This window comes from Eumetopias jubatus, unplaced genomic scaffold (assembly GCF_037043125.1).
Source record: "Eumetopias jubatus isolate StellerSeaLion01/CBP00866 unplaced genomic scaffold, mEumJub1_p1.0 scaffold_7, whole genome shotgun sequence".
Classification (NCBI taxonomy): domain Eukaryota; kingdom Metazoa; phylum Chordata; class Mammalia; order Carnivora; family Otariidae; genus Eumetopias; species Eumetopias jubatus.
Genome location: NW_028274813.1, coordinates 90489109 through 90501418, shown reverse-complemented (window position 1 = coordinate 90501418; position 12310 = coordinate 90489109). Strand labels below are relative to the sequence as shown.

The 12310-nt window shown below is 34.3% G+C and overlaps 1 protein-coding gene across 1 annotated transcript in view; it reads left to right on the top strand.

Moving 5' to 3' along the window:
- SECISBP2L (SECIS binding protein 2 like) overlaps positions 1 to 12310 on the top strand; it is a 61467-nt gene that overhangs the window by 1360 nt on the left and 47797 nt on the right. The window contains exons 2-4 of the mRNA XM_028100220.2: positions 7924 to 8102; positions 10152 to 10476; positions 12127 to 12262. Coding sequence (XP_027956021.1) covers positions 7924 to 8102; positions 10152 to 10476; positions 12127 to 12262 — 640 coding nt within the window. The remainder of the gene's footprint in view (positions 1 to 7923; positions 8103 to 10151; positions 10477 to 12126; positions 12263 to 12310) is intronic.

Genomic DNA, 12310 nt, shown 5'->3' with positions numbered 1-12310 from the left:
TTAATTTAAAAAATTATGAGAATATGAATTTGAAAACAGATGAGTTTTATGAGATAATACGTGGATTTACCAAAGCAAAATCGATCAGAGCCTCTTGGCTTTCTAGTGACCCAGAGTATTCTATATACAGGCTATATCCAATCTAATGAAAAAAAAATTTTAGGGCATCTATCAGAAATGCCTTTAATTTCAAAGTCTGACAATTGAATAGGAAATTTTCTTGAACAATTTTCTTGTATATGTGTCACTAATGAAAAGGTTAAACTCTGGTCCTTCATCATGATGCCAAAACTGTAACCAGTAATGCTACCATATGTATACTTATGGTTCCTTTCATCTTAAAGGAAATATAATTAACTATTTAGCATAGCTATTTGTGTGTGGTTATCTTAACAGCAAGTGCTGTGAGCAGATTATTTAAACTAGAGAACCTATTCCTCTTTCATCCTACATCTTTCCGAAGTCCACAACCTATTAAAACCTTGTAGAAATGTAAGGATTGGAAAGAAATCATGAATGTAGGTTTTCCGTTGAAGAATTTCTTCCTTTTTTCATTTTAGTACCTCCTGCCTCTTCCTCAGCCTAACCTTAAATAAGAGAATAATTCTAACCACCCTCTCTTCCCACCTGCTACATACTCAGAAGAAACCTAGATACAGAAAAGTGATGCTGCTTTGCCTTGTTTAGGCTGAAGACAGTTAATTCAGGGGTCCATGGATGACCTGGAAGGAGTGTGCTTCATTTTATATTAGCATTTTTCTGGGGCAAGACTCCATTATTTTCATCATATTCTCAAAGGAATCTATCACTGAAAAAAGGCTAAGAACCATTAATTTAATGGTAGATTAGGGGCCAGAACTGAGCTTTCTCCACCTTGTGAAGTTCTTCATTGTTTCCACTATACCATAGAGTAATGTAATGGCTTTTCCAGGTTATTTGGAGTACACTTTTATATATTTACTAATGAAGTGAATTAGGTAGGTAAAAGTCATTAAAAATATATGTGATATGTGGATTTCCATTTTCCCTCACAAAATGTTTGTTTTTTCATTTTAAATATGTTGGCTTATATTCAGAATTTTGGGGAATGCCTACAGCGTTAAAACTTATAATCTTCTAGTGATTAGCAATTTATAGAAATTTGATTTTTTAAAAAAATAGTACTTCATACAAACTGTGCATTTCATGTTAACCTAATTGAAATCCTTGGAGTTTTGCACAAGTGTAACTTAAAAAAAAAAAAATCTAAGCATGTTTTGCCTGAAGGCATTCATATTGCTCTTTTAAAAAATAAAATCTTTGATAAAAGGATAAATTGTATATATGTTGATCAAGATTATAAAAAGTAAGTTACTGGAATACATGCTAGATAATAGTCTTAATTGCAGTAGTGACTATTTGAAAGAATGTTATAACCAAAAGAGGATCTCAGGGGTATTCTCTTTTAGCAAGACTGTATTAAATCAAAACAAGTAATTTAATTTTAATTGCCAGAGTTAGATGTTCTAAGAACAGTTATTACTTGGTATAATTTTTTTTTTTTTTTTTTTTTTTGGTCCTTAAGGGGGGAAAGTTGGTGTAAAGGGATGTGAAAAATAAGTCATGGAGTTTATTTGTTCATAAAGGCTTAATGTTTCTATTTTTAGGAAATTTAAGACAGTGTTTTCAGACATTTTTTAAAAATGAACAATAGCCTTAGAAGTGACAAAACACTTGAAGTTTACAGTATATTTTGTATTATCAAATAATTTAAACATTGGCTTAATTTTTAGAATGTTAACATTAGGTAAGTTCACTTAAAGATTTTATTTGTCAGAGAGAGAGAGGGAGAGAGAGAGAGCACAAGCAGGGGGAGTGGCAGGCAGAGGGAGAAGCAGGCTCCTTGCTGAGCAAGAAGCTGGATGTGGTACTCAATCCCAGGACCCTGGGATCATGGCCTGAGCTGAAGGCAGATGCTTAACCGACTGAGCCACCCAGGTGCCCCTAGATAAGTTCTTTACTTGGCATCAGGGAAATACAAATCAAAACCACAATGTGATACCACCTCACACCAGTCAGAATCATTAAAATTAACAAGTCAGGAAACAACAGATATTGGTGAGGATGTGGAGAAAGGGGAACTCTACTACAGTGTTGGTGGGAATGCAAGCTGGTGGAGCCTCTCTGGAAAACAGTATGGAGGTTCCTCAAAAAGTTGAAAGTAGAGCTACCCTACGACCCAGCAATTGCACTACTGGATATTTAGCCCAAAGATATAACTGTAGTGATCTGAAGAGGCACCTGCACCCCAGTGTTTATAGCAGCAATGTCCACAGTAGCCAAACTATGGAAAGAGCCTAGATGTCCACTGACAGATGAATGGATAAAGAAGATGTGTAATATATATATTATGCAGCAAAAAATGAAATCTTGGAGCACCTGGGTGGCTCAGTCAGTTAAGCGGCCATCTTCGACTCAGGTCATGATCCCCGGGTCCTGGGATCGAGCCCCGAGCAGGGAGCCCGCTTCTCCCTGTCCCTCTGTCTGATCCCCCTTCTTGTGCTCTCTCTCTCTCTCTCTCTGTCAAATAAATAGATAAATAAATAAATAAAGTTTTTAAAAAATGAAATCTTGCCGTTTGCAATGACATGGATAGAACTAAAGGGTTATTATGCTAAGTGAAATAAGTCAATCAGAGAAAGACAATTATATGATCTCACTGATAATATGGAATTTAAGAAACAAAACAGAAGATCATAGGGGAAGAGAGGAAAAAATAAAACAAGACAAAACCAGAGAGGGAGACCAACCGTAAGAGACTCTTAATCATGGGAAACAAACTGAGGTTTGCTGGAGGGGAGGGGGGTGGAGGGATGGGGTAACTGGGTGGTGGACATTAAGGAGGGGCATGTGATGTGATGAGCAGTGGGTATTGTATAAGACTGATGAATCACAGGCCTGTACCTCTGAAACCAATACTACTATATGTTAATTGAATTTAAATAAAAAATATTTATAAAAATAAAAAATGTAAAAAAAATTAAAAAACCTATTAATCACCAATGTCTTTAACTCTTAGAAAAGCAAACATGGAACAAATACATATGACTTCATGCAAAGTGCTGTTCACCAATAAAGATACAAAATCATCTGGCTTATAATTCTTTCCTTTAAATTGATAAACTTCAAATAGTATTGCAAACTAAATATATTCTAAATAAGTTACTATAAAACATTTATTATTTAATAATACTTGTAGTTGGCCTTAATGATTATAAGTAAATGATTTATCTTAACAGGTTTTAAAAATAATACTTTTCTAATCAAAAAGAAGGTAAAATAACCTTTGGAAATTTAACTTTTTTTTTTTTTAGATTTCTTTATTTGGTGGCGAGAGCGTGGGGGGTGGGGCAGAGGGAGAGAGAGGGGAAGCAGACTCCCTGCTGAGCAGGGAGCCCAATGTGGTACTGGATCCCAGGACCCCAAGACCATGACCTGAGCCAAAACCAAGAGTTGGACACTCAAGCGACTAAGCCACCCAGCCACCCTGACCTTTGGAAATTTAAAAAGGCATTTTTCCTAAGCCCTTGATCAAGAGGAAATAAAAAAGTGGAATTATGGGTTATTGAAAAAGTAATACATATGAAAACCTATGGGATGTGGCTGAAGCTATACTCTGAGGCAAATGCATAGTCATAAATACTTTCATTATTAAACATTTTAAAAGGTAAATAAAAATCAAGTGTCCAGAGCTAGAAGTTAGCAGGAAAACCCTATCAAAGCAAGAGAAGAAAAGAAATATAAAACCCAAAATTAATAAATTAGATAATCCAAAAACCAGTAATAAGTTTTAGAAAAGTACCATCAGGTTTTAATAGGATTAGGTATAAATCTGTTTTAAGAAAAGAGGAAGAGATTTGATAGTAAATCAAGTGGGCAGTCTCAGTTAACTAATTTGATTTTTTTTCTCAGTATTTTCTGAAGTCTTGCAAAACTTACATGTATAACTACTGCAATTGATTTGTCAAGTGTTTACTTTCAGTATAAGTCATTCCAATCAAAAACAATACAGCCAGCAAGTATCTTTTAAGCATTAGTCATTTTTTCCTTTGGAAGATATTTATTTTTCTTTTGCCATGAGATGTAAAATATCTTAATGTTTGATATATTGTATTTTTACTTTAATATACAAAGGATGTAGAGGGTTTCCATGGTCATATTTTTTCTGTAGGTGTGTGGTACATACTGAAATTTCACTGTGGGAGAGTGCCTTATTATGTTCTACTTCAGTTTTGATTTTAAGTGGGTGTTTTTTTTCTGTTGCTTAATCTGGGAAAATTATTTGCACTCTTCTGGAGATTCTGTCCCAGAGGAGTTTAGTTTGCATTTCCTGCTGTTGGGTGCTTCATAGTAATGTTTGCCCATTTTCCCTAAACCAGTTTAGTACAGCACTCTTTCCAGAACATGTACTCAGTGCATATTTGTTGAATTCATATAGGCTCTCAGTGATCTGAGTGCATTTGTTTAATACACTCTTTTAAAGAAGGCTTTTATATTTTCATGTTCTGATAAATTCTTGGATTTTCTAGATTATTCACATCAAAGAAGTTTTATTATTGACATTTGTTTTAATATATGCTAAATTTAAAAGAATGTGAAACTGCTTATGTTTTTTGCCCCCAGTACAGGTTTCTGGGATTATTATGATTTTTCATTATTTGGAAAATTCTGAAATAATTTCTGAAAGATAAAGATAATTTTACTATGTAGGTAGTTTTTTTTAAGCAAATAGTAGTACAGGAAGTTAGACTTTGTGTAGTTTAGACTTATTTTATATAAAATTTCTGATTCCAAAAAAATAGATCTTGTCAAAGTAGACTAAAAAATTCAAACTAAGGAATATCATTGTATGAAGTAACTAGTCTAATTTTTTATAACTTTTCTTGTCCACTAGGTAGGACATTTTTCTTTGATTTCTATACTAATATAATTGAAATATTGCCAGAATTTGTTACTTAACATATTGTCTATATGGCCTTTATTATGTGGAATTTTAAAAATAGTTTGGGATTTATCTTTACTTTTTAGGCCTGAGAATAGCAGATGCTTCATTTTTAATGTATGATACTGAAGGCCCCAAAGTCACAACAAACAACTTTTAAGACCATAGAGAGTTGTAACTGTAGGAGAAAGTTTGCCAGTCTGTTCCTACTAGTGACATCTTCTGTTTGTGCAGCTGTTGACTACAGCAGCTTCTCTTTTTTGCTAAAAACAAAGGATCACTTCAGTGTTTGTGAGTTTTATTGTTGAACTCTGATATCTAGAATTGCACTTAGAATAGAAATCATTGCAAACTTTGATATTTAAGGGCATATACTGTGTATATGTACAGATATCAATTATAAATTATGTATGACACTGTTTTGACCGTGGGCTGCCTAAGTTCATAAAACGCTTACAAAGAAAATGAAACTAAGTATAAAAACTTGTTGCAACTTTTTACTTGAGCAAGAATTTGAATTTTTTTACCAAAGTAATTTATGAGTTGGTACTATTTGGTGGGGAGGTATTAGGAAACTTACTATCTTTAAATTGTCTTATTTCTTTATAATTATATTAGTATTGTTTCCTTTTCGTATGGAAATTTGATATAATCATTTCTTGCTAATGCCTTCTAATACAGATCTATAGAACTGTTCAGAGAGTTCTCATATGTTCAGAAGGACTTTTTAGGTTTTTCAAAGATATCCTAAAAATTACATTTTCAGTGTAGTTAAAATGTGATTTAAATTTTTCCTCTTTTTATGCATGAACTATATAAAGCAAGTTTCCATTATCTGTGCATTATTGTTGAAAATCAGCCTTTTCCCCAAATTTCCTCCTGGGGGAACATTTATTAGATTGATAATTTATATCTTACACAAATAATTTTTGAGTTCTGTTGACTATCACAGTGAAAATTACTGACTTAGACTATTAACATTTGAAGGAGTTTTTGCCTTCAGGGTTCAAATTCAAGAAACCAGCTTGAGTTCACAGATACTGTATTCGTAAGTGCAAGTACTGTCTCTATTTCATATTCGGTTAAGAGTATAAAAGTAGATTTCAAAGTTTAATCAGGTAGGAAGGATATTGAATTGATACTACAATAAATAGTTCAGATTTCTTCTCTCTTCCCACCTTTTTACAAGCATTCTGAATATTTCCAGTGGACTCTTTTTAGAGAATAATTTGTCTGAATAAAGGCTATCCTATTGAGCATATCAAGTCTTTAGATTTTGTCTTCAAAGATTTTATTTATTTATTTGAGACAGAATGAGAGAGACAGCGAGCACATGAGAGGGGGGAGGGTCAGAGGGAGAAGCAGACTCCCTGCCGAGCTGGGAGCCCGATGTGGGACTCGATCCAGGGACTCCAGGATCATGACCTGAGCCGAAGGCAGTTGCCCAACCAACCGAGCCACCCAGGCGCCCCAGATTTTGTCTTCAGATTTTCTTACATTTGTTACTTATTACCTTTGTGAGAAACATGCCTGACATTTATTCTGGGAACTCTGCCTTGCTCAGAGCTTCCGATAAATGCCATCCTACTGGGTTTGTTGGATAGAAGTTCTAGTTAGGACTATTGCTTTGAGGTAATTGATTTGAATGATTGAAACACTGGATTGCATTTCACTTACTGGTTTCTTAAAGAAGTGTTTAATATCTTTTTAGATTGTGATATTTATGTGGTTTTTAACATTCTACCTTTGAAGAATGTGTCTATAGGTTTTTTCTTTTTATAATTAAATTTAAGAAATTTGTTGTTAAATAAAGAAGGAAAACTGCATAAAAGCAATGTATAGCTAAATGAATTACGAGGTGAATGCCCTGTAATTATCGCCCAAGTTAGGATATAGAACGTTGTCAGGCACTCAGAAGCTCTCCAGGTACCTCCTCGTGATCACAACTTTCTTTCACATGAGTAATTTCATATGAGTAATTCCTGTCCTGACTTTTATCCCAGATCTTATTTACTTTTCTTTATAGTTTTGTCACCCACATGTGCATCCTAAAATACTTCAGTTTTTTAAATATATCTTTTAAATTTCTGTAGATATTTTTGTAAGAAAAAATACAAAATAAACTGAGAGTACATACTCTATGTCTACTGGGAAACTGAAGTAGTCATTTTTTTTTTAATATTTTATTTATTTGACAGAGAGAGATAGCGAGAGCAGGAACACAAGCAGGGGGAGTGGGAGAGGGAGAAGCAGGCTTCCTGCCAAGCAGGGAGCCCTATGTGGGACTCGATTCCAGGACCCTGGGATCATGACCTGAGCTGAAGGCAGACGCTTAATGACTGAGCCACCCAGGTGCCCTGAAGCACTCATTTTTTTCTCCTAGTTTAACTGTGAGCCAAAAGTTTCTTGCCTTTATGTTAAGTTTTTTTTTTCATTAATCTTGGACATTTTCCTTCCTTTTAACTAAACCATACTAATCTAATTTCCTGAAATGGATAGAAATAGACTATTTTTTAGACTAGTCAAACAAATACAAAGTGAGTATCCTTCAGAACTCTGTTTAATGATTTTCCCTCCTAACAAAATTAGTTAAAAGCATTGTTTTGTCTGAAGAGCTACATTTCGTACTACCAGCTTTATTTTTGGACTCAAGTCTGACTTCCTTGTACTCTTGATTGTTTTAACAGCTTTAGTTATGTAAGAAATGATTTCATTAAAATGCAATAACTTCTGATAAGTGTTTCCCTGTTTTATTTGATGGCTTTGCCTAAATAATCATATTTAGTTATTTTAATTTGACATTGCTGCTCCTTTGGATGTTTTCTAATACTGAGGAGATCTAATTACTGTTTGTAAATACTGACTCTTCCATTGTTAAATTGTGAATTTGTATTAAGTTTTTTGCTCCTTTATTAATAGTGTGTTTTACTATCTCTTTGAAGAATGTCAAGCTCTCAGCTGAGGTAGAGCCATTTATTCCCCAGAAGAAGAATCCTGATACATTTATGATCCCGATGGCACTCCCAAATGATAATGGAAATGTTTCTGGTGTAGAACCAACTCCAATTCCCAGCTACCTGATTACTTGTTATCCATTTGTGCAGGAAAACCAGTCCAATAGGTAATTTGTTTATTATTATTTCCTTTTTTGTGAGGGGTGGGTAGGAAAATACAGAAATTGGCAAGGCATACTTCTTCATTTTTTCCTTTTGTAATTTTTCCTTTTTTTAGGTTTATTTATTATTATTTTTTTGTAATCTCTACAGCCACATGGGGTTTCAATTTACAAGCTTGAGATTAAGAGTCCCATGCTCCACCAACTGAGCCAGCCAGGCGCCCCTTCATTTGTAACTTTTAAACATCAGCCATTTCCCTTTTTTAAGAGAAATGAATAAAACCAAATGAAGTAGAAATTTGAAAATTGTTAACGTGGGTTATTTTCTCATTCTTTTTGAGAGAAAATGGAGTTTTTTGGGTGTATCTCCTACAATAAGTCATTAAACTTACTTTGAAATAAATTGATGTAAAGGGAGGAATGAATATTCAGAAAGTGGTTAATGGAAACCCTTTTAACTTCCAGGACAATCGGGCATAAGAAGAAAATACCAAGGGATAGTTCTTAACATTGAAGTGTTTATGGTTAACATATATTTCTGGACTCTGATTCTAGTTTAAATTTAGCTTCTGTGCTATAGTCACAGGGTGATTTAGCAAAATGCTTGCAATTCAGATAATGCGTGACTTGGTGGTTAGGGTGTAACTTGTGATAATCGTGATAGCCTTTTTAACCCTGCTTAGACTATCTGAGTGATTAGTACTTTGTTGGTGTAGTTCATGTTATTGCTTTATTAAAAGTACTTTCAGCCTTTTACAAATAATATCACATATAGAAAATTATATTTCTCTAGCACTCTGGGACAGATGGATGAGGTAGCTGGACTCGAGTCTCTGCTCAACCACCCCGAAGGCAAAGGCAGTCAATATTTCTGCACACCTATGAGCCATCATGTGGCACACTAGTTTGCCAAGGCACATTCTTTCAGATATTGTTGATGTAAGAGATATGAGGCCACTAAGCTACTGTATGAAATATTAAATATTCAGGTTAATAATCTCTAAAACTCTATAGTTTTGGGGATTAGACAAGAATAAGGGATCCTTCTCAATTGAGGTTAGCATTATGTCAAACAATTTTGACCTGTATAGGGCTACGTTTGAAGCGACTTAAAAACCAAATTTAATACTATTTTTTTGTATTTGACAAAATGGCCAAGTGTAAAGTACAGTCAATTTTTTTTTAGCATACTAAATAATCTTTGAGAATTCACGAGTAAACCAGCCAGCAGATTAAAAGTATTTTTTTAATTATGGCAGTGAACATTTTTCCATTGTGCTTGGTTATGGGAATAGTGAGGAAAAGCTCAATGCTCCAGCTCCCCATGGCCACTCATTCTTCTGCAGCAGCCTTCTGTAAGGACTGCTGAGACAGGAAGAATCTTGCTGATGCTTTATAGGAATTGCACTAGAAAAGGCTCTAATGCTAGGGATAGGATGGCAATGGACAGGCTTACCTCTTTCTCTTCTTTCCCTTGGACCAGGAACCTGCTTCCATTGCCAAGGAGGGGAGCCAGGAAAAGAGCTTGACTTGGCCAAATGGTTCGGGGAGTATGGGAGAGGAGTAGGAGGCCCTGGGACTGAGCTGAAGAACAAGAGATGGAGGAATCAAATCACCCATTGTAATGATCACCTTACACAGGGATCACCTTACCCTGCTTTTTGCAGAAGGCCATCACAGTAGTTAGCATTGGGTGGGAACTTTGGACTGCCTTTGTGTGCAGATCCAGCAACTAGGTGTTTAACTTGTAGGCAGAAATACCCTGAGGAGGTTGAGGAGAGAGTTGTAAATAAGAATGGTATGTACTTTTAAAATTTTGGAATGCAGTAGACTATCAGGTTGAATTCCTTTATACTGTCATTTAAGTTGTTATTACATGTATATAATAATCTCTAATTACAGCAAAGAAATTTATAAGGTGATAATTTTGTCTCCTTTTTATTATGAAGGCACTGTTCTGTACTTTTTTAAATTAAAATGAATTAAGAGGTTTTGCTTCAGCATTACTTTCAGACTTGTCAATCGATTTGTTCCTTTTTTATTTGATTTTAACAGACAATTTCCGTTATATAACAATGATATACGATGGCAACAGCCCAATCCAAACCCTGCTGGACCATACCTTGCCTACCCCATTATATCTGCTCAGCCACCTGTTTCTACAGAGTATACATACTATCAGCTGATGCCAGCACCATGTGCCCAAGTTATGGGATTCTATCATCCTTTTCCTACACCTTACTCCAACACCTTTCAGGCTGCAAATACTGTAAATACTATAACCACAGAGTGCACTGAGCGTCCAAATCAGCTTGGACAGGTCTTCCCATTGTCCAGTCATCGAAGCAGAAACAGTAACAGAGGACCAGTTGTACCAAAAGTAAGTGACTTATTTTAATTGGCTTTTATGTTTGATATTTCTGTTAATAATAGTAATTTGTTACTTGTATTGATTAGCCTTGATGCTGAATTTACTATAAAACATTTCATTCACTATTATAAAATAATCAAGGGTAGAGCATTTATAAAATAATTTTTCCTGTTTTTTATTGTGTCTTATTCTTAATCGATGATATGATTTACAGTCGTATTCTGGTTCCTTCGGAGAGTTTTATTTAATCGTAATACACAGATATTTCCAGATTATTTTAATTTAGTGATAAAAATTACATAGCGACACCAGTGTTTATAAGTGGTAGGTTGGATCCATGCCAGTGGTGTTGAATGACTAATGCACTTCCTATATTTCAGTCTTCAGAAATCAGCAGGAGATATTATGGAGAACAACATTTGTGATTCATTCAGTCCCTTCAACTTCATTGTTGCTATTCTGTGAATTTTTAGTAGCAATAGCACTTTGTTAGTCATGTATTGCTTTACTGTATTATATGAACACAGGGAGGGTCTCCTAGGGCTAAAGAAAATGAAAGATAAATGTGTGAAACCACTCTTAAGACCAGTCTTTTGACTAAGTAAAAAAAAAAAAAAAGACATGAAGGCCTTGAAAACACAAGAGATTTAAGGTTTATTCTAGGTTAACTATATCTTAACTAAAAGGTTACTTTTATTTTGAGGCCTTAACATCAAAGCAAGTAAGAAGAAAAGCCATGTTTCTTCTCAGCGCTTTTGAGCTAATGGAAGGTAGAGTGATTTCTTAAATGCATCTATGGCTCTATCATCAAGGAGTTGATGCTTTCCTAGATTCCATTAGCCCAGCTTCTTCTGTGAGAAGTCTTTGCTGTCTTTTGGCATACTTTTTACAAATTAAAATACAAACATGCAGCACAGTTTGCTTTAAAAAGCTATTAGTATTTGTTCAGGAAAACACTGGGTCAAGGGAAGTTGTTTTGGGACCTCTGGAGAATGTAAGGAAACAAGTATTGGAAATAAGGTAGTAGTATATAACTTTCAGGTGGTGAAGAAACATGATTTCTCAGAGTGCATTTCCAGCTCTTCAGTTTAGGAAGTTAAATTCAGAGTTCTGTTGTATAAATCGCTATTTAAGTGATGAATACTTCTGTTTTAAAAAATGAAGGAAAGGATCAGTTTTTTTTCATATTTTCTTTCCAAGCTCTAAAGCAGAATTGTTTTTGTACTTTCTTGCTATCATGAAAGGAAAAATTTATCCCTTGGATAAGCTACTACCCTTTTTGTTACTCTTCTAAATAAAAATTTATAACCCCTTATATGACATGATTATACTTCTATCATTTATTAATTATTGATTGAGAAAATATGAAGTACAAGTAATAATTTAAAATGAATTAATATTTTATTAGTCATAGTAGTGTTAACAGTTATTTGAAAAATAGTATCAATGTGTGTGTATAATACATCATTTAATGTATAATTAAATGCAGATAATGTCATGAATTCCTAATACAGTAGCCCTCTTTCCCCATGGGTTGGAAGCCACTAATTTAGAGCATACATTTAGGTGTGTTTTGTAGTAGATACGTATTTTATAATGTTTAGTACATTGAGTAGGATTTTAAGTTATTATTATTATTATTTTTTGTGCTTAAATCAGCAACAGCTTTTACAACAGCACATAAAAAGCAAAAGGCCACTGGTGAAAAATGTAGCTACTCAGAAAGAGACAAATGCAGCAGGTCCTGATAATCGATCAAAAATTGTGCTTCTGGTAGATGCTTCACAGCAAACTGGTAAGCAAGAGTGTTTATGTATACATCACTGTTTTTTATTTGTTTTCA